We start from the raw sequence: 21,931 nt of genomic DNA, 5'->3' as shown, positions 1-21,931 counted from the left end.
GAGTTGGTGCCGTCTGGGGGACGACTGGGGGCTCTGGTGGCGAAGAGGGTTCCTCTGGCTGAGTCGCCGGGGTTGCGGGGGTCACTGCTGCAGCAGCTTCCTCTTCACCGCCTTCTTCACCGCTGCCCTCACCGTGGTGTTCGCCCGCAGGGCCCGGCCCATTTCCAGGAGCTTCACCTAGGTTCTCTAGCTCAGCTTCGTCTATATCGAATTCCTCTCCCTCATCATCAAGATCGTCTAGGTCAGGTCCGAATGGAGATTTCGCCGGTTGTTGCTGGGCCGGTTCCGGTTCTACAACTGTTTGTTCTGCAGTTTTTGCCGCCTCCCCCTGCTCTTCTGGCTGTGGCTGTGTCTCTGCCTGTTCCACTGGCTGTTCTTCGCTATGTGCGGGCTGTTCGGGTTCTCCGGTTTCAGGCTTCTCATCAAGGAATACAGGCACAGTCTCCGTATCCGGCGTTGTAGCGCTCGGCCTACGCGTTCGTACGGCTGGTACTGGCCTCTGCGGGCTCCCTTCCTCTTCCTTCTCCGTCGGCGTATCGGGTGGACTGCTTGTAGCGGTGCGTCTCGTCCGGGGGACAGCTGCATTGCACACAAGACAACTTCACAGCGAAAACGGACACTTTCAAGGCCAGATCAACAGGGACAAACAGCAGGTGAACACGCTCAAAGGGGCTTTCACGCCACCTCTGAAGTGCTGCTGAGTGATATAGAAACCCTTTAGCACAAAATGTCAGAGGCAGCATCCCCGTAGACGCCGTCTTTAGCTGTTAGGCGGGCTCACGTTTGACTGGTTGGGTTGGTTCAGGCTCCTGCATGCAGCGTACACAAGAAGTTAGCAAAATTTCTCGAATTGACCCGCACGTTTTGCGCATGCACACCTCCGGCCAGGTTGAATTTACGAACGAAACCGCCGTCATAACACCATGCAACACAGCAAAGCCCTCTAGTACCCCGAACACTTTATGTTTAATACGGCAAAGGAAGCCATCTCAAATGGGAATCGTGAGCACTGGCTATAAACAAACTGCTGCAGGAGCTGAATTCGCTCTGGGACCCATGACGAACGCAAATCTATTTCAGCAGTACTACATAGTCGCGTGCGCACAGCTGTGATTAGCGCCGAGACAGCAGGAGGACAAGCCCGCACACCCTACAAGAGCTAACACCAAAACCACCTATTATAGCGGCACAGGCATCGATATCCTATTCGACTAGCAGCAAATTCGTCACATAAATATACAAAAATATTCGCTCTTCACATTCGCTGCAAGAGCACTCGTGCCGCATTACAAATCGAACTGAGAGTCGCCTCAGCAGCCGGTACTTACTTCTTCGCTTGGCCTACGGAGGCCCGGAAGCGGGATACCAATCCCTGGATGCGGTATTGGCCTCCTGGGTGGCCTGGTTGGTGTTTCAGGAGCCTCAGCAATCGTCTCTGTCACCGGTTGTTCAGGAGCCTCAGGTTCCTTCGGTGGGACCGGTTCTCCCCGAGCTGGCGGTTTAGGCGGTTCCTCAGGAATTTCTGGATCCTTGGGCGCAGTTGGTGTTACAGGAACCTCTCGAACGGCGGGAGTCGGTTTTTCAGGAACCTCCGGAACTCTGCGTGGAGGCGGTTTTACGGGAGCCTCTGGAACGGTGGATGGGGTCGGTTCTTCAGGAGCCTCTGGAGCTTTGCGTGGAGCCGGTTTTTCAGGAACCTCCGGAACTTTGCGTGGAGCCGGTTTTACGGGAACCTCTGGAACTGTTGGTGGAGTCGGTTCTTCAGGAGCCTCTGGAACTGTGGGTGGAGCCGGTTCTTTAGGAGCATCTGGGGAGCCCTTTTGCGCCTGTTTTCTGCGACTCTGGAACGATTTCAGCTCATCTAAAGAGGGCAGTACTCTAGGTAATCCGGACGGCAGTCTGGTTGGTGGTGCCGGTTCTTCAGGTTCTTCAGGTTCTTCAGGTTCTGCGTCAACAGGAGGTGGGGGTGGCCTGGTTTTTGGTGGCTTCAATCCTTCCTCAGGTTTCTTTGGGGGAGCCAGGAAGCCCTCTGCATTCAAGCACACGCACAACAATGGTAGAAAGGCAGTCAGTTGCCTTCAACTCAGCTGGTTTCCGGGAAAGTGCTGTTCGCCCATGGGGTAGTAGCCTCGAGTAAACGTGTCACCTGCTTACCGGGAAGAGGCGGAGGCGGAGGCGGCACTACCTTCGGAGGACGACTGCCGAGTTTAGGCTTTAGAGCCAGGAGCGCCCCGGCAGCGAGGATGAGCATAACAAGACCCACCAGCTTCCCCGTAGACTTGTTTGGGGCAGCGGTTTCACCCGGCTTCACTGGGGCCGGTAACGGAGCCTCCGATTCAGCAGGTGGTGGCGTCGCATTCTCTGCCACCTCTTGCGACGCTACACCAGGTAACGGCGTCCCCCCAGACGGCTCCATGCGGCCCCTGGTAAACTGGCGCAAGCAGCTTGTGGCTCCACGGTGAACTGTGGGTGGAGGCGAGAAATTTGGAGATAAAGAGTGAGAACACCCCTTTTATATCTTTTTCTTACGGGTATTTTACAAGAAATACAGAAAAGTAGTACATGGATGCCCCGGGTAGGATCGGATGCAAGCCCAACTGCAAACTTCCGAGTTGCAGTGCTCTGCTTTCCTCTTCACAGAGCTCGAGCTGAAACCGGGGAACAACCTTCTTTAAAAAGCTGTCCAAAGGTCCAATTATAAAGGAGAGAAAGTGGTAGCCGTTTGGAGCTGAGTGGAAGACCGAAGGTATGTTAGGCTACCCGCACCCGTGGAAGCGGTGGAGACATGCTGGCAGCGAAAGTGGCATCCAACTAGCCCTGCAGGCTGTATGTGAATTTGCGCTCTTTCCTCTAAACAAATGGACAGAAGTGCTGCAAATGTAAAATTGCTGAGTCTCGCATCCTTGAAATACAAAATTGTTCAAGATCTACCTCTCGAACCCTTCCCCCTGTACTCTCGGGAGCGGTATGCATATGCGTTCTGCCGACAGGTGGGGTTGCGAAAAACCGAAAAACTTTCCCGCCATATGGTCACTAAATGTTACTGAAGTTTCATTTTTCGCTGCATTTAAAACAAATCTCCAAGATTTGCGGGATACCACCTCCAGTCGTTTGTTGTCGCTGGGTCGCTTGGACGAGTCTCCTCAACCGTTGCCGTACAACCTTATAAGCTCCAGAAACATAAAAATCCTCAGGACAATGGTTCCACAAAAGCAACTGACCTTCTCTCCAGCATTTATGCCTACTGGGCACATCGGAACGATGGCGTGGGCCTAGTAAGAGCCGTGGACAGCCTGACCTGGGTTGCAGTACTATGCAGCATTGTAGCATGGTTCGCGTGAAGTTAGCGCAGGAACATTTTCTTGCAGCTCACGAGGGTCCTCGAATCATATCGAGGACTCTCGTTACACCCTCCTTGGTGCAACTTTTTCTGCGATACTACCCCGCATGCAACCATACGCAGGCTCCCTTTTGAAGCACGCTATAGACAATAGTTAAACACTTCCTTAGCCCGTAGTATCCAGCCTAAACACAAGCAAAAATGCATGTACCAACATCAGCTCCATGTTGTATCCGCCAAACCCTTTCCCGCCAAGGAACGCAAGCGCTGGTGTTTCTGATCTTCCAAGAAATGGTGGGTGCACCGAGGGGAGGAAAGGAAGGCGCGGGGGCTTATCCGCCAACCCGTGCAAGTAGCAAGCTTTTGTTTCTTTCGAGTCGAAGGCTTGCTGAGAGAGCATACTCCGACTCCGAACAGGAGCGTCACATGCATCGGTTGTTACACCGTGTAGCCTACTTTAGTTTGCGAGTTATGGTTTGCAACGCTTGTGCCTGCTGTCAGGTTGTATCGGGGTCTCAAAAAGTACGTCAGCAAAGGCAAATGATAAGTATGTTCCCGAATCCCATACTTAATCAGATATTTTGTCTTTTTCAGGCTCGGAAGCTTTTTCTTCAGCGCGATTCTATTGAGGAGCTTGTAGTCGACGCATATGCGCTGTGAGAACCTCCCCTGTAGCAGGCCAACTGAGGGGTGTTTGGGGACCTAGATCTAAGGCCCGTCGGTAGTTGGACTCCACCCTCATCAGTGGGTGCACAAATCAGTTTCTTTAGCTCTGGGACTTGTCTCCCCAATGAGAGTACACACGTAGGCGAAATCCACTATGAGTTCAGGTTGGGAGCCTTCATCCCTCACGCGATGGAGTGGTAAATATCTAAGAGAACGAAGGAACTGCGAACCAAAGAAGCTGATGATTTGAGAGCCATCCGTCCATCTCTTGTTAGGCATTGTTTTAGTACGTGCTTATCAAGAATTATTATTGTTCAATCTGTGTCTCATTAAACACCGACTGAATAATAGGCTGAACCTCCGAAAGTCCCATGGGGGGCACACCCCTAAATCCGCACTGCAAATAATAGCGGACCGGTCAACATAACCTGACCCCAAACCTCAACTAGCCTTACTAACCCACGGAAACTCAAACATATCATATATTTCGACCAACAAACGAAGCCAAACAAAGCTTAAAGAAGGTTTCTTCTTGTTATCTGCTCCAGGCTTGTTCTCACTTATCACCACTAGCCGCGACATAGCGGCCCAAGAGGCTGGGGAGGAGGCGGCCTGGTTTATCTTAAGACATCTTGTTGCTCTAAATCTCATGGCAGCATCTGATGTAGTCAAAAGCGATCCACATTTTTTCACTAACCAGTAACAAGGGCATTCGTACAGTACTTAATAAATAGAACCCTGGAGGATTGTTTAAATATGGAGGTGGATGACGTCCACCTCCATATTTAAACAATCCCAACTCCAGCGCAATGAGTACTGCAAGCTGCCAGATGGAAATCTTGCCGTGATTGTAGTGGATATTCACTACAGGCGCTCCGTCCTTTCTCTTCCTCATCACCGGATTGTGGCCAAATTTTGCTCTTTCAGCAGTTTCTTAGCTTTTCCTTCGATTTCATATTGAAGATGGGCTCTCCTGTAGGTCGGAACAAGGTCTGCAAATGGCCCGTTATCAAGTTTATTGGGGCGCATTCGGTGCCCAGCGGGCGGTTGGCCCGGTGGAAGCTCCTTGCAATTTAATGCATCTGACACCTATTCCTTCAACTGTGCCGCCTTCGTTGTGACAGCTCCACGAAGATAGGTGCTCTGAGGAATTCGATTCTGTTAACGCCCGAGGAAGAGTAGAAATGCATGCAGTTCCCCTTCGTTTCTGGAAATGCCGCTGTGCTTCGTTGGAGTCTCACTACTCCATTTTTCTTCGAGCACCCACTCATTCCACTTTCCCCGCTCCTAACGCATTTGCATTTTCACCGTAAAGCATATGAATGATGTTGAGAGTGCGGGAGCGTGCACTGTCTGATTGCTACCCTCAACATATTCCACGATTCCCCTCCGCTGAGCCCCTGATTGCATGCCTACGATTACGTCTAATGACACAGAGCAACGTAGAAGTTCCTTTTCACTGCGTTGAGACCCGCTTTTGGATTTGGCCCTCACTTTACGCATTGGCCTTCGTGTTTTGGCTGCCATCGCAGACATTTTATTAGTAATTAGATAAGTAGACCGCAGCGCCCTAGCTTTATATCTCCGACTCACTTAGCAGCTTTTGTCGTGTAGATCTGGCAGCTCCTGATCATCAGGAGAAAGTTGAAGTGTAGCAGATTTGAATTGAGATGGATGTGCGAGTGAGAATGCCACCTCCGCTTGTCTCAAGACTCTAGTGAACGGCGGGCTCGGATGTTACTACGTGTGTACCCTCTGACAAACCTACTGGGTTCAAACTCTAGAGCTATGCACCAAACACAGCCTGCCTATACTACAAGGACGCAAATATTTAAATAATCGCCTTTAAAAGATATTTGAGTCCAATAACCTCAAAAGGGAAATCGAAGAATAATGGGTCTGTCTCTCTAAATATGCAGTGAGTCAGAATCTCAACAGCAGCATCAATCTTGCAGCCAGCCATAAGCTGGTGTGGTTGCTGAGAATTCTTGGTTTGCTTATCCTAACTTTCTGTCTAAAGTGATATGACTTGTCTCTATAAGTATTGTATTCGTTCTCTTACAGCTAACTAGGTCTGTGAAGGTTCCACTTTGAGCTCCATTGTAGTTCCTGTGCACTACATCCACGGCGCTGCACGTTGCGTGGGAGCCTCGGTGTTTCCCTGATCGCTCTGTTTGCTTCCCTGGCGATGCTTGTCAATATCTTGCATCTCCACTTCCTCACTTTTTGTCAGTCACATTCCCTATGATTTATGTCACCTAGTGTATTATAAACGCAGCAAGACCACCTCTCGGAACATGCCCCCCCTACTTTCTGAACGTTAGATCCGTTTGCTGCTTTCTGTTCTTGGCTCTTACATCTATCTAAGGGGGGCTGGCATTCACAGCTCCAACATCTGCAGGCTTTGTATGTGGGTCAACGCCTAGCCTAGCTAGCTGCTGGCTGCCTCTCTCCAGGAAAGAACACTGCTATGGACAAGTGAGTCTAAGGCCTAGCTAGCTACTGGCTGCCGCTTTCCAGGAAAGAACACTGCTATGGCCCAATGAATTACATAAGATCCGAGTCCACCATTTGTATTCTGCTCATCAGTGACTGACGCTTCTCGATGTAGCGTTCTATCGATAGATTTTCATTGTGAGGAGTTGATAATTGTGCCGTTGCCAGTTCCACTGCAGTCTTGGGAATAAAGCTGAATTGAAGCGCACTTGGGAGAACCTCGGTAGTCCGTAGGTGTTCCGGAAAACAGGCGATCGTGCTTTGAAATATCCTCAACTGTCGCGCGTCTCCTCATAACAAATAGGATCTCAATAGCAACTGTCCGTCTTTGGGTGCGCCTTAAAAACGAAAGTACACCTTCAGAAAGGCCACGAGTCCCTCTACTGCCTCCACTTCGCTGTCATTTGGACTTCCGACTGGTATGAAGATTAGGCCCCCCCGCCATGAGATGCAGCGCTCCTCGATGTAACTTGCGCTGCACGGCAGACCCATACGGAAGCATACTCACACCACTCTTGCTGCATGCAGTAAAACAGTATGCGTGTTAAACACATATTTTCCCTCTACTAGCTAGGTGAACAGAAGTAGAACAACACAGAATAGCTTCAGACAGAGAATGTTTGCACGAACACCGTCGACAGTTGTTAGACACCTAGTTGGTCTCCATGAGCATACACAACCGCAGGGATGGGTGCATACGTCTTCTGGCAGACATTCCAACTTATCAACAAACACGAGCAAGTACTCTCGCATCTAACGTGGCCGGCGACAGGCTGCGATTGGCGGCAGATGTTGTTGGCTGCCCGGTCCACTTTGCGTGATACGTATTGCAGAACTACAGATAAGCAGAAATTAGTCTAGTTGGAGGGGGTAATCCACTCAAAGGAAATAATGCACATCCCGTATGTGGTCGGGGCTCTGTGTAGTGAACAGTTCGAGCTCCTGCACGGTGTACCTACTCGCGCACTGAATTTAACCGGTACCAACTCCACATAGTTCCGGCAGCAGCGAAGACAGGATCAAACTAGGGGCACTTAGGGTGTCAAAATACTTTAGTGTAGGGACTAAGAAGCTCTTAACATAAATAACACTGGATTCCACAGCCGAGCGCGTTGCCACTATGTGCTCAAGGCCCCCTCTAACCGTAGAGACTGCCACCGGAGCCTTTTAATTATTTGGCAACGTTTCTACCTTCACCTATTTTTCTACTGCTACTTTGAGCATTCTCAGTGAATTCCAAGCCTCGTGTAGTGTTCGGCAACACACCATGGGGCCGGCGGTCTCATTCGCTGCCGACAAAAGAGCGAAGCAACAGTAACTGGTGTCGTAGCTGGGGCACCAGCAACGGGAACTGTCTTCTACTTAATTTTTCCAGGTATGAAGGCCGTCGGACTAATAAAGCAAGCTGAACGGCAGGAAGGGACGGGCAAATATCAGACTGAGGAGAAGCCCACAGGAGAACGAGGCAGATAGACAGCTAGCTTATCGAGGAAGGAAACATTCACAGATAAAGCTGGCAAGTCAATGGAGCAGACACGAGAACAAGAAAAAGGGGAACAAAGGCGAAAGGAGCAGCAACAGCAGCAATTGCAGCAGCACATTCGGGGTCCTGATGAGTCAACACGAGGTCGCCCTGTCCCAGCACCATTGCCTGGCCGTTTTCTCCCTGCAGCATCTGCAACTCCTAGTGCTCCGCCCTCTTCCGACTTCGCCTTGGACGCCGCGGCACATAGTCTGTGCAATGGGACGCTGGTTTTCTGGGCTGCTTCTGGAGCTGCCCCAGCTGCCACAGCTGTATCAAAGCCCCCCTCCTGCTTGCAACAAGCTCTAGGCGAGCCGTATGAGGCAGGAGAGACTCGTCAGAATGTGGAGGCCACTTTTCAATCTCCTGTGGGAACAGGCTCCTTCTTGAGTTTTCACACGGTTGGACAGCAGCGCTTGTTGCAACGACAGCAACGACATGCAGGCGCAAGCAGTTCAACACTTATGCGTCATGTGCTGCTAGCTGAAGAGGAGAGGGCAGCATTCTTCTCGCCAGAGCGGCTGCCGCTGGTGCTTTGCCTCTGTTCTCGCGGTATTTCACCAGTGCAACAGCAGCAGCGACCAGCTCATAACGCGCAGAGGGGCAAACTCCTCTCGACTGGAGACCCCCACTCCAGCAGCGTCTCGGCATTCAGGGCAGCCATTGAAGCGGGGAATGTGACAAAAACAACAAGAGTAGCAGCTGCCACAGGAACTAAAGTACCTGACGGTTACTTCTTGCTGTCTTTTTTGTGGGTTGTCGCGTCTTGGTCCCCTCGGCTGACAGACCCATTACCAGTTTCTGCTGTTGCTGCTGCTGCTGACCTCGGCCTACGCAGCACGACTTCTGCTAGAGCGGAGGCCCTAGCAATCGCCGACCCCTCTGCTGCCGCTGAAGCGGCGCGTATAGCTGGTGGGTTTCCTGCGCTGCAACAACGCTGTGTAGGCGCTGCATCGACCACAATTGCTGCATCTGCTTCTCTTCGCGGAGGCATCTGTCTCCGTCTCGCCGCATTGAGAGCTCTAGCTTACTGGTGCTGCTGCTGCACCTTAGCCGAACAGGAAGCCACGCACAATGTGCAGCGAAACCGAATACGCCAACAGCAGAAGCAACAGATGGTGTTTCATGCAGCTCCCCCACGCACCAGTAATTCAGAAACAGAGACGAGGCGGGAAAGCACCAGGACCAGCAGCAGCATAGCCCTTCTACGTCAACTGCAGCAAGAATGTAGAGAATCATTCGCGCAGCTGCTGTTGCAGCAGCAGGATGCGCAGCGGCAACTGGCAGAGCGACAAGGCATTGAAATGGAGGCAGCCTGTGCCTTGAGGGAGAAGCAAGAACAGGCTTTGAAAGCAGCGGTTGCTGCTCGTTCTGAGTCTTGTACTGACAAGAGTGATGCAAAAGACCCAACAGTAGTTGCTGCTGCTGCTCTTGAGGCGTGCGAAAGGGACTTGCAGGAGCTGGTGCAACAGCACTTGAGTGAGTGTGAGCTGCTTGAGAGACACTGGAAACACGAACAACAGCTTCTGCGCAAGCAGCAGCTGCACATGTTCAAGAACGTAGCAGCAGATCTTTACTTACTGCAGCATGGTTCTGCTGCTGTGCATGGGGCGGCGTGCCAAGAGCTGGTGCTTCCCCCTCTGCCTTCTGCAGATGAAACTGAGAGGTGGACCTTTAACTGGAAGCAGCAGCAACAGGAGCAGCAGCGGCAGGAACAGCTGCTGCACGACCAACAACAGCCAACCTGGCGGCAGGTTGGGATGGCGGCGCGTCAGCTCTTCAGAAGACGCGGCGGCAGCCCTAGCCAGGATGGAACGTCTTCCCATGACTCTTCTAGAGGCGCTGATTGTACTCCTGCTGCTGCTGGTGCCCCAGATACAGCAAAAGAGGAGCGTCTGCGAAGCTCGGGTGCAGTAGGGCCTCATTTAGGATCAGCAGCAGTTGCTGCGGCTGCCATTAGTGCACTCATGGGTGCAACAGCTGCTGCTGGGCAAAAATGCCAGCAGCAGCAACAGCAAAATCAGCAGACAGCACACAATGGATCAGCCCAGCTACGACAAACAGTACAGCACAAGCAGCAGCAACAACAGCAGAAGCAACAAGGGCTGCAGGGGTCCTCCATGGATTTGACTGCGGGTGCGACACATTCTCAGCTCCGCAAGCAACACCAGAGGCAACTCGCAGTAGCAGCCGCCGCTCACCAGGGGCCGGTTTTCGACATGCCTCGCCTGCTACAGGGCATAGCAGCTGGTGCAATGCAGCCACAGCAGCGTCGCCCTTCGGGAATGCTCCCGCAGCAGCAACAACCTCGGCAGCTGGGGGGGGTACAGGAACATGCAGAGGTGCGGCTTATATTCGGGGCTCAGCGCCGACGAACGATCTGGTTGCACGTCTGCACAGGTCTCACAGCGGATTTCTTTCCGTCTAGTACTGCTGCTGCTCCAGAGCAGCAAAACGAGCAGCAGCTGGGGAGCGCGACTGTTTCGTGCGCTGGTGAATGGCTGTCGTTGCTAGGACAAGGAAGCACAGCCTTTCCTGAGGAACAGCTCGCAGACTGGCCTGGTGGTTCCTCTTCGTACTGCTACAAAGACGTGCGAAATATGCGTGACAGCCCGCTTTATTGCTCGGTGGGCAGCAGTGGGAGGCTGAGTTGTGGGGATCCGCTGAGCTGGCCTGAAGCCGACGGTCTCTCTGACGACCTGTTTGCTGCCCTGAAGAGCGGGCCGCGAGCGTCTCTTTCAGGGGCCGTCCTGCCCACTGGGGCGGCCATGCAAGAAAGTTGTGGATGTATTGAGTTGGGGAATGATACTCCAGATCTGCTACTACCTTCCCTGGAGGAACAGCGACGTCTGCTCCGCGCGGCTATGCATTCAGTGAGACGCAGCAGCAACTACCTCGGCAGCCAGCAGCGGCTGCTTTTGCAACAAGGAGAAGTGTTTGTCTCTCGCCATGCAGCCAGGTTGCGTCCACAAGTCTGCTTTCACCTAGCGGTTGCTTCGGCGGGGACGAGTCATGAGGCGTCTCAAACGTCGAGCCCTTCAGCAGCAGCACAGTCCGCAGAAGCACCATTGAAACCCGACAACAAAAGGAGGAGCAGCGCTGGGGATGACCTCGATTCGCCGTGCGCGCCGGTTTGCGAGGGGCTACGGCAGATACTCCGACTATGCGAAAAGCATGCAGTTGGTGCGCTCCTGTTACCTGCACTGTTGCTCGAGACAGAAACCTCCGCCAGCTGCCTGCCGGTTGCCCTGCTCCAGCGGAGGATGCTTGCGGTGCTACGGTGCGTCGTTGCAGAGCTCCGGACCATCGCACTTTCTCCCGTCAGCAGCAGTTGCTGCTCCTCGGGTGCCTCGATTGGAGGATTGAGGCATATCGTACTGTTGTTGCCTCCCATACAACAGCAGCAGCAGGAAGGATCTGGACAAATGAACCTTCTAGTGCAAGCGGCTGTGAACTTCCTGAGAAACTCTGCATACTGCTGCTAATGTTTCAGTACTTTCCGTGTCATGCATGAAAACTTCAGAGTCACAGGATGTACCAGGAATATAGAACGGTACCTGTGAAGTGATCTCGTAGCGTTACGAAGCTTTTTGCCACGACAACTTACAGCTAACAGGGGGGCTTGTGGCGTTCTGTGTTACCGACCCGGCCCAGACTGTCGTGCAACAGCCCACCTCGGGGCAAATCGCTGCAGCGCTAACATATGGCAACTAGTTCTGACAACTCGTTTCACGAGTTCCCCGAATGCAGCTTCAAGATGTTTAGCTTCTATAACCATTACACTGGTGGAGTGCTGAGCGGCTTTTATCAGCGAAGCCCGCGCCCCCAGCGCACGCACCCTCAAGAGAGAAATGTGATAGGAACGGTGTCGCCCTTGCAGCGCGTCATTAAGAATGACAGGGCGTGCGAGTGTGCCCAGAAGGTCTTTTCAAAGCCATTATCAGGCTCTAGCACGTCTTGTGACATTCTTGTTGGGCTCGAGAAAGCTTAAGAAATTCTCAAACGCGACTTAACGACGTCCTCGGAAACTTGGACCAGAGGCGCAACCCGTAGTGTTTCCGCCAATAGTCTACACTTAACGCCTTCGAAAAAAACGCTACCCTGCGAACTTGGGATATCTTTTCTCTTCTTGCTGCTGTATATACACGTTTGGATCGCCCTAATAAAAGTCGTGCTCGGTGTCCTGCAGTGCGTAATATTCGTCTTACCAGTGCTCCTTCTCAGCCTTACTCGGGGAAATAGCATCGAGGGATCGTTGGCAGGGATCATCCCGTAGAGTGCCAACTGCTGCGTCAAGCATGCATTCGGTGCCATTCAGCTTCTTTTGTTCAGCCTCGATTTATTGCTTCTCATACTCATACTGCCGCTTACTTTCAGAGCGCAGCGCGAGTAAGTCGTTGTAGAACACATCGTAGGTGGAATTCTATCCTATTCTCAATTTCACGGTCGAATCTGAGCATGTGATGCAACGCTGTGCATTCTCGGTTTAGGCGGGCCCAGACCAAGCGTTTGATCAGGTGATCGAATGCCGCATGTGCCATTCGTTTTGTCGCGTAGTCTGTAGGCAGTTCAAAGAATTCCGCCAGCATACATGACTAGATCTGTAGGCTCATTACTCGAGAAAGCGAGTGATGATCCTGGATATCTAGTCCTGTGTATGCTCAAGAAAGGCGTGGTACACTGACTCGTTTTATCTTCTGCCCGTCCGTTCGTCATAATTGTCATCAGTGTCGTGATTAGCCGTGACCAAGTACTAATATCTTGCAAGACACATGTCCGGTGGCCCCCACATCGCGCTGTATTCCGGCATTCGCTCTCTGCGCCGACTCGGCAACCTGCTGGAGTTGATACGGGATCAGCCTGCTCACCCTGTATAACGGGCAAGTCAGGCGGCGCAGCGTGTCGGCTTTTACCTGCAAACTGCGCAGATGGGGGTGTTATACTTCAGACAAAGGCCTTCGTTCGGAGGGATACAGTTACCTTGTTTGGCTCATTTCGAGTTTAGTTGGCTTGAGATCTGTCCCTCTGCAGAACGAACGCTTCTAACACATTTTGTGCAATTAGAAATAATCCAAACAATGAAATCAATTGCATGTATTCTGAATTATGCGAGATCAGCATTTGGTCCCGGCACAACATTGTACTGCTGTGCACTACCGATCGGAACCCCAGGGGACTCCACCCGGCCTATGCAGCAGCTGCGATCACACTAAAATACCGTTGTCTCGCCCGATATTTCATTTTCATGTATTAAGCGCGCTGTAAATATCCAATTTCTCATGAATGTTATTAAAGATGTGTCCCGTTTACGTATTAACTACATCTTGGCTCACAAGGTGGACCTAGTGTGTGGCCTGTTCGAAGCATCGCGAGCCACCTGCCCAGCTCTTACTCATAGTCAAGGAAGACAGTCAAGTTGCACAGCATGGATAGACTATACCTTACATCTGTGGAAGAGAAAACTCAGCAACGATCCCGTTGCTGCATCTGTGTGCTTCGCTCCATTCCAGTATCCGGCGTGCGTACCCTAGCGCCCCTCTTCGCACTTTCTTGCGTGATTGCCTGTATATAGGAGTACCCTTGCGATGCAGTAATGTGACACTTTAACCCTCGGCGAAGCCCATATCAATGCCGCAGCTTCCCGGTAACGCAACAGTCGCAGGGGAACTTGAAACTGCGCAGCGGAGCGCCTGCAGCCATGAAGTTCCTGGAATATTCAGATGCATTCCGAAAGCAGTCTCAAGTGGAGGTCTTCAGACTGCATTAGCTCATCCCCACCGTCCGCCCACCCTATCCACCCGCTAGAGCCATGGCTTCGTCTGCAGACAGCAGCGCCGCAAAGACGCGCAACCCACCCCAAGTGTGCACAACAAAGTTTCATTTTCTTCTACCTGCAGATAGAGTGTGATGCAGAGTGCTGTCGTCTCTAGCAGCAGAATCATCGCGGATGTTCTTCCTGATATTATCTGTATCACTCAGGGAGAGGATGCGACGAGGACAGCGCAATACTGGGATTTGGTGCACGCAAGGGGCCGCGTTGCGTACTTCATTTCAACCCGGTCCCTGCAGAAGGTGCTCAAGCCCATTGTGAAGCTAGGCTCAGCTGATGCAGCTGCTCAGGTGCTGCTAGAAGACGCGCATATTGCTGCGTTAAGGGCACATGAACCATGCGGCGAACTGAAGCAGCAGCAGCAGCAGCGGCAGAGGCAACCACAGAGGAGACATGTTGCACGACCGCCTATTCCCCTATCTCACACCCTTTTAGAGTTGATGTGTGGCTCGCGTCCAACCCACGTAAGATCTTGTCCCCCTACTTGTCTTGTTTTTATTGCATAACTGTCAGATTGTTAGCAGAAGCAGTAATAGGGGCTGCAAGAGGTGGTGCTGTCTGTGTGCTGTCGTGACTGCAGCTGCGGCTGCTCCAGAATGGCGCGGTGACTGCTTATGTGGGAATCGACGTCTCCCAGCGGGCGCTGCACTTGGCCCGGGAGGCCTGCAGACGGCAACTCTCTGCAGGAGAGCCCCCGAACAGCGGTGCCTCATTCGCAGGAGCCGCTCAAGAATCAGCTGCAAGAGCATCTGCAGCAGGACCTCTAGCAAAAACCGCGGCTTGCGTGCATGAGGTCCTGGGAAGCTGCACATTGCTGCGTCATGACTGCCGCATGTTAAGCGAGGAGTTGCCCTTGCTGCAGTCACGATTTATTTTGCTGGTTGCAGGGCTCGACGATATCATAGCACGCAGCACTACAGACAACACAGACGCCCGAGGGCCTTGCGACGAGGCTCTCCTCCAGGTGCTCCACTCCGCCGCATTCGCGCTGCCTGTGGGCGGCACTTTGCTGCTGCTAGAGCCCATGTAAGCCCCATTTTGTTCAAAGGACTGGTGCTCTTGTTGAGCTGCCCCCAACGCACATGCGTGTGTCATTCACTGTGTCTTGCTGCTCCTCGGCGGCCTGCGCTTGGCCGTTGGAGCAACGACTGGCAGTTCCTGAAGTGTACGCGGACGTTCTTCCCTTTACGCCTCTTTCTCTGCATGTCTGTCACAGGAAGCACTTCCCCGAGCTGTTGCTTAGCTTATACAAGGCGTTGCAGCATCCTGTGCTATGCTGCCGTCTGCTGCTATGCGAGGCAGCGGAGCTCGTGGGGCCATCGCGAGATGTTTTCCTACTGCGCCTGCGAAGGCATACGGATGCCTCAGAGTGTATGCGGGCTCTTGAAAAGTTCCACGCTACTGATGTTGCTAGGTAAGCAAGAGTGAACGCTTGCGCCTTTACGTTCCCCTGTCTCACTGCGGTTTGGCCTGCCCCTCTGTTTTTAGTGGTGGGGGGAATTGTCAATTGTGCCGACTCTTCGTGTCTGCATCACTCTCCGACCATTGTATTTATACTTGTGCCTCCTTCCGTCGGTTCTATCTAATTGCACTGCACGGAAGTACGTGGTTGACGGTCTCCTCAGACTGTTACAGTGTTTGCCTGCAAGTGTATTAGCTAGCTGTCTGCTTTTCAGCCTTCCTCTCGTCTTTTTTATTCCATAAGACTTGCTCTGTCTCTCCCTGCCTTTCTTATGCGCGTGTCCTAATCCACATCACAGACTGTTCCCGCAAGGGGCACTGTCTCCGCCTATGGGATTGCCCAGCTCGGGAAATGGGGTGCTTGCGTGAACGCATTTAACTGTGCGAATATGAATGTCTCTCTTCTCGCTCTTGCATATGTGTGTCTCTTGCCACCAGACTCGCAACAAGGAAGCCTTTTCGCCGCGGTCTCCAAGGGGCCCTTGAGGCTCCGCAGGCAGTGCAGCACGCGATGCCCCTGTGTTACCGTCTTTCCCTGGTCCAACAGGCAAAAGAATTGTCATTTCTTCTCTGTCAGGTTCGTAAGAGCGTTGACGGGGGCTCTGTGTGTGCGTTTAACTTCGCCTAGTAGCTGGCTGCTTGTGATGAGTGCTGCCCCGTACTCATGCGTTTTTTTTGTGGGAAGAGAGAGCCGCTTCCCTGTCGGCTATGTGTCCTTACCGTAGAGGATATAGAGGGAGCCACAATGAGTGAGGAGCAAGAACTAGAACCCAACATGGATAAATCTCGATACCGTATGAAGTTCGAATATCTCCCTTTGACAGCGCCCCAAGTGTGTGGTGCGTCTCTCGTTCAATCCAGGCATGCAGGGAAGGTGACTTACTCGCTACGACAAAGCTCCTGGCGTTGGGTGCAGAAGTAAACTGCAGCGGCAACAGCAACACCACTACTGTATCTCCGCTGCACGCAGCAGTCGCAGCCGGGAACCCCCAGTTGGTAGACTTGCTGATCCGTCATGGAGCACAGCCGACGGGGGGCCTCTTCGAGGACCCTCTTTCCGTAGCTGCGGATATGCTGCTACAGGAGGCAGTTACTGCTGGCCTTTCCCTTCCCGAAGACTTGAACTGTACAGGAAGCAGCAGCACAGGCGTGAGGCCCTCTGCGGCAACTGGAGTAGCATGTGCGAAGCAGCAGTCGCTCCTCAGAAGTATCATACTTCTCTCGTGGGTGGAGGGGCAAATGTCCGCACTTATGGGAGGGCCCATCTGCGGCTGCTGCTGCTGCAAGAAAGACGACTTCTTGCAGACAGCAGCGGGGGTCCCTCCTGTCTCCTCCCTGATTTGGCCCATTGGAGATCCGTTGGAAGTATGCCCCCTCTGCTGCTGTTGGTGCTTAAACGCTCACCACTATCGCTACCACTGTTGCTACTGCGAATACTACCGTAGATGGCCATGGTTGTGCAGGTGCTGCTAATACCTCTAAGTGTTGTTGTCGTTGCTGCAGGCATTCTCGGGGGGACATCCACAGGATTTCACAGAGGCTGCAGTGCACTAAGCGTTTCGTGGAAAGCGCTGGCCCTGCTGCAGCAGCCGCTGCATCGCCGTCCGTGTTGATGCAGTCACCACCGTAGGGTACAACGACGTGAACTGAACCGTACCCCTGCCTCCAACCAACTGAAACCGCCTGACACGGAGATGTATCTACATCTGCGAACTAAAGGGTTCCACTAAAAGAAACATGAACGACCCAACGTCAGGGTAGACTCACACCCTAGCGTTGTTCCGTTGCGCCTGGCTGTTGCGCTACTCCTGCAGTACGTTAGCTGCTACTGCTGTTGCGACCGAATGCCGGTGCTCTTTGCTCTTGGCTGCTACCTCTCTTTCAACTGTGTTTGTCTGCTCCTTAGTATCAACAGAGTAGCCCCTAGCAGCTGCCATAGCAGTTGCAGCAACATCGTCCCGAACACCGGCCGTCTTGAAAGGCTCACGTTTGGTTCGTGAAGCCTCCCTATGGCGGTAGCTTGCGTGCTTTCATGTGCCTCCCATAGAATCGGATATCGAAGCATGCTGATGAATGCACATAGCGGTTTTTCTGGTGCAGCAAACTCTGCTCTCCAGATACTGTGGCAGACATTGCTGCCGTCGCTCGCTGTTGCTTCCGCCTGCGCAGCAGCAACGGATTCCAAGCTGCAGGTTCCTACATAAACCTCAAGAGAGGAAATGCTCTCTTAAGATTTCCGAAGCCCCAGTTTATGTAGTAATTCGTCTGCAATGTTAACTGCAAATGCTGCGAGAACTTCAAATGCTGCAGCAGCTGCTGCTGTTGCAGAAGCAGCAGCATCAGCTGGCGGATTGCCGCCATATTTGCTACGGCGGCGAGCGCGCAGCTCCGCTCAAGGGGGCTCTCCCTGAAAGGAGCCCCTCACCAGATTGTCGAGTTGAACGTATTCGCTGTGAAAGGCGGTCCTCCACTCCCCGCCCACCCGCTGCGCCGCAACTCACAGCAGACACATGAAGACACTTGTGACAGTGAACAGACCGCAGAGACAGCAGCGCATTGTACATATGCTCCGCATAGTGGGGCACCTGTTCGGCAGCAACAAACAAGAACGAAATAGCACCTTGCGGAGCCCCAGCAGGAACATGCAACTACAGATCCCAACCCTGGAGGCGGAGAAGCGAGCAGAAACAAGAGGAACAGGACGCCACAGGAGCACCGAAGCAAATGGCATACAGACAGCGTCACTGTTCTAAGCTGCTTCCAGACACAAGCCGTATACTCGAGGGGAAAAGAGAGGCCGACTGCATTACTAAATGAGAACTGAGACCCACTTGGGTTGGCCCATCGAAGCAAAGGGGTTGGTCGACGTAACGGGAGCTCTTCCCGGAGTGCCCAGAGAGCCTCCCCCCAGCGGGGCCCCACTAGGGGCCCCCACAGGAGCCCCAAACGGTGACGTTTGCTGCTGTACTCCTGGGGGACGGTACGTCTGCTGCATGCCCACTGTCTGCTGCAGCGGCTGCTGCAGTTGCGGCTGTTGCAACTGCGACTGCTGCAGTTGCGACTGCTGCAACTGTGGCTGCTGCTGCTGGAAAGGACTCCCCCCAAAGTGAGACCCCTGTAGAGAAGCAAATGGATTGGAAGGTCTTGCAACTGGCTGCTGGGGGCCCCTCATGCTGGCGAAGGGGTTTGTCTGTTGCTGCGGCTGTTGCAGCTGCTGCATCTGCATCATAGGGTTCGGCTGCTGGTGTTGCTGCAGCATGAGATTCGGCTGCGGCTGCTGCTGCATCATCATCTGCGGAGGACGGCCCAGGGCGCCTCCCATTCCGAACGGTTGCTGCTGCTGCTGCGGCTGCTGCTGCGGCTGTATGCCAAACAAAGAGCTACTGGGCTGCTGCAGGGGCTGTAACTGTGGCAGAGAGTGCAACTGCTGCATAGGCTGCTGCGGCTGGAGTCCCCCACACGCTCTCCACTGCTGCTGGGAGGGGTCTATGAAGGAGCCCATAGGGGCACCTTGCTGGGGCATCTGGGGCATCTGCATCTGCTGCATGTTTGGGGTCATGAGGCCTTGCGGGGTTTGTCCCTGCCTCCACATTGCGTTTGGCTGTTGTTGCTGCTGCGGTTGCTGTTGTTGCGTGTGTGGCACAGCAGTCATACCCATACCTGCAAGGCCCCCCATTCCGGGAAGCGTGCTCTGGGGGACGCCTCCCTGATGAGCTCCTGTGTCGGGGGCCCCCGTCCATACGTTGCTGCTGGGCTGTGGCCATCCGGCTGCAACGAAGTCCTCTTGCGGAGCGCCTTTGCGCCTGCCACTGCTTTTGTCTCCTCGATTTCCGCGGGACCTCGAGGAGGCCCAGGAAGACCTAGGGGGAGAGTCCTGAAGCATTTAAGCACAACACAAGCAACCCAACAGCAAGTGGCTTCTCTGTGTTGCAAACATAAACGTGCATGAGTTGATATATGCACCAGCATGGAGAGGTATGCATGGAACAAGATCGACCATACAACCCACTGTCTTCGCGCAAATGCGTGGAGCTCTCTTTGCGCTACATATGCCTCGATCTTTATGAAATGTGTGCAACTGCACGTGTATAGTCTTTTACTTAAAGACAGAGTTATACAATGTGTGGTCTTCGGCTGTGCAAGCGTACACCCTGACACAAGGGCACCGAGGAAAACGGCATGTTCAGCTACATAATGCTGCTGTAGCAGCAGCAGCAGCATTGGCTACAACGTACATCACTAGACTCCGGGGATTCGCTGGAAGGAGAAGGTGAGTCCCTCCTTCTTGAGTGCCCTCTGCCGTGGCGTCTCCTTCTTTCGGGGGCTCGGGACGAGGAGCTCCGAGGTTTGCTTCCGCTGTCTCGCGTACTGCTGCTGCTGTTGCCGCTGCAGCAAAACAAGCAAAGATCCAACAGACGCACGAGACCCTTCAAGCGTTGACACAGAAGTATATGCGCTAAATGCAGCCGAGCAAGCACACAGACTATCATGTGCAAGATGATAGCCGAGCAAGCACACATATCATCTTCAGCCAAAACCGAAAGGCACAACAGCACGCTGACAGGCGGCAAAAAAAACACGAACACAAGCAGCACATCGGAGGCATATACCCGCCTCTCACCCAAACTTGTTAAGGAGTTTCTGCACTTCAAACGCCGTGAAGCGATCCGTCCCGATCTTCTTCGCTGAGGTCTTCCCCGCGCTGCAGCCGTTGCAGAGAAACTCATAGCGCTGCAGGTCCACGGAGCTCACGCCCTGTTTAGTGATGTCGGACACAAACAGCACAATACAACAAATGCTTTACAACCCCTCGTCTTCTGTACGGAGATAGTAACGAGTAAGAAAAAGCCCATAAACAAGAAGCACATTCTGGGCATGACAGCACAGTAACAACAGCAATGCCTGCCGAAATGCAGCCACCGCATCCGCAGCAGCAAAACGGCAGCAATAGGAGGAGAAAAAACAGCGGCAGCAGAAACAGCCAATTACCCCTCTGCTGCACAGTGCGCACTGGTCGTGGCTGTTGGCAAGAAAGTACAGCTTCTCAAGATTGACGGCGTCCTCATACTCGGTCTTGCTCAGGCCCATCTCAGCCGCGGAGGCGGAGCTGAACCCCATTTTCAGCAGCTGCTACTCCTGTATTTTCCTCCTGCTCGCAATAAGAAAATGTCTACTGCCGCGGCTGCTGCAGGTGAGCTGGGGGCCCAGCAGCGCAACTTCATTCGGCCGCTGCAGCCCCCTATAGCCGTCGCTGTAGGAGCTGCTCCTGTAGTGTCTGTTGCCTTTGTCTGTATGTGCGCGTATTGCTGCGGATGTTGTCGGTGCCAGTGATACCGCTGCTGTTCGTGCTGCTGACGGTGATGCAACTACACCTGCTTTGCCACAACTACTACTGCCTGGAGGCTGAACCCTAGCCAGGAGGAGTCTTGGAGCAACCTCAGTGTCTCCCTTCCCCTGTGGCTACTCCTGCAACTGCCTACTTGGGCTGAAAGCCTCTGGGCAAAGCCGCGGGGCCCCTGCTGGCGGAGGGGCCCCAGGAGCTGCCTAGTAGCACGCCTGGAACAAGCTGCGACGGATGACGCGCTAGTGGTTTATTGCAACAGTAGCAGCTCAAATTAAGTGAAAAAAGATGGGGGACAAATGCCAATATGAGCTGGAAAGGCTGCAGACAGCGGGAAAGACGACTGTGGACAGACTAGCGGCTGACGAGCTAGAAGCCCAGACGAGAGAAGCTGAAAAGAAAGAGACCCTTTCTGAGTTCAAATAAGTGTAACAAAAAAAAAGGCAAACGAAGTAGTGGCTACTACTGCAGCCCCTCCTCCCCCTCCCGCCTATCTTGATGCTACTGCTGCCGCTCCCGTGGCAGAACCGACTTGCGTTGAGGGGCTCCCCTGCGTTGCTTCCTTTTCTGTCTGTTGCTTAGCCTTGTGTTATAGACCGTGTTTATATAGGAGCTGCCGAAAGCGGCCATATTCAAAAAAGCTTAAAGAAGAATTACCACGTGCCACATGGAAATGCAATAGGCAGCTAAACTGCGACTTTGCCCAACGACAGCAGCAGCAACATGTGCTGCAGCTAGAGCTGGAATAGTAGGCACAGAAAAAAATGGATCCTCTTGAGTGCTCTTTTTAAGTGTAAATGAAATCGATAGATAAGCTGGGGGGTTACCTGCTTACCCGAGGCATACGGTTTCGTCGGGCAATGCGCTGTCTTGTTACGTCTTGTGGGCGGCTTTGCGTTAGACTTCGTTGAGTTTCGTTTCTTTGGTATGCTTAGTTAAATTAGAACTAAAGTTAGCAGATGTCGTAGTTGAGCTGTACGGGGGGACTTAGAGAGGTAGACAAAGGGAGGACTGCTAGCGATGGACCCCTCCTGCACGGTCTGCAGGCGGTGGTAGGCCGGCGAGTGTTTGCAGTGGTGTTCGACGATCAATGTGTACAAACCCGCCCATCTGCAGTCCTAGCACTTAGATGAGAGCCTTTTTCGGGAAACAGCCTAGCTGCAGGGATGCAGATACACAGGGCGTGTGGGGAACGCTGTAGATCTTCGACATCCGAGCTGCCACAGGTTTTGCTTGCTACGCAAGACGGTGACATCCAGTCAGTTCAGCTGCAAT

At 53.2% G+C, this 21,931-nt stretch overlaps 4 protein-coding genes across 4 annotated transcripts; 2 read left to right on the top strand and 2 right to left on the bottom strand.

Annotated features, from left to right (window-relative positions):
* Positions 1-116: 116 nt before the first annotated feature.
* EMH_0032350 (uncharacterized protein) lies at positions 117-2,416 on the bottom strand (the record flags this gene model as incomplete). Its single annotated transcript, XM_038022522.1, has 5 exons — positions 117-127; positions 178-579; positions 782-809; positions 1,329-2,029; positions 2,155-2,416. The coding sequence occupies 5 exons, from the start codon at positions 2,414-2,416 to the stop codon at positions 117-119; spliced, it is 1,404 nt and encodes a 467-aa protein (XP_037878376.1).
* Positions 2,417-8,026: 5,610 nt separating this feature from the next.
* Positions 8,027-11,509, top strand: EMH_0032240 (uncharacterized protein; the record flags this gene model as incomplete). Its single annotated transcript, XM_038022521.1, has 1 exon — positions 8,027-11,509. One exon carries the CDS (start codon positions 8,027-8,029, stop codon positions 11,507-11,509), a length of 3,483 nt encoding a protein of 1,160 aa, XP_037878375.1.
* A 2,422-nt stretch (positions 11,510-13,931) lies between these two features.
* On the top strand, positions 13,932-16,869 carry EMH_0032130 (uncharacterized protein; the record flags this gene model as incomplete). Its single annotated transcript, XM_038022520.1, has 7 exons — positions 13,932-14,318; positions 14,435-14,880; positions 15,071-15,268; positions 15,754-15,896; positions 16,041-16,109; positions 16,232-16,680; positions 16,819-16,869. 7 exons carry the CDS (start codon positions 13,932-13,934, stop codon positions 16,867-16,869), a joined length of 1,743 nt encoding a protein of 580 aa, XP_037878374.1.
* Positions 16,870-17,322: 453 nt separating this feature from the next.
* EMH_0032020 (major ampullate spidroin 2, putative) lies at positions 17,323-20,433 on the bottom strand (the record flags this gene model as incomplete). The annotated part of the gene is made up of 8 exons (XM_038022519.1): positions 17,323-17,476; positions 17,741-17,800; positions 18,147-18,847; positions 18,976-19,189; positions 19,551-19,701; positions 19,796-19,872; positions 19,937-20,017; positions 20,327-20,433. The coding sequence occupies 8 exons, from the start codon at positions 20,431-20,433 to the stop codon at positions 17,323-17,325; spliced, it is 1,545 nt and encodes a 514-aa protein (XP_037878373.1).
* Positions 20,434-21,931: the final 1,498 nt, after the last annotated feature.

The sequence above is a fragment of the Eimeria mitis genome, genomic scaffold, assembly GCF_000499745.2.
Source record: "Eimeria mitis Houghton genomic scaffold, Emh_scaff30, whole genome shotgun sequence".
NCBI lineage: Eukaryota > Apicomplexa > Conoidasida > Eucoccidiorida > Eimeriidae > Eimeria > Eimeria mitis.
This window is presented reverse-complemented; position numbering and strand designations above follow the sequence as displayed.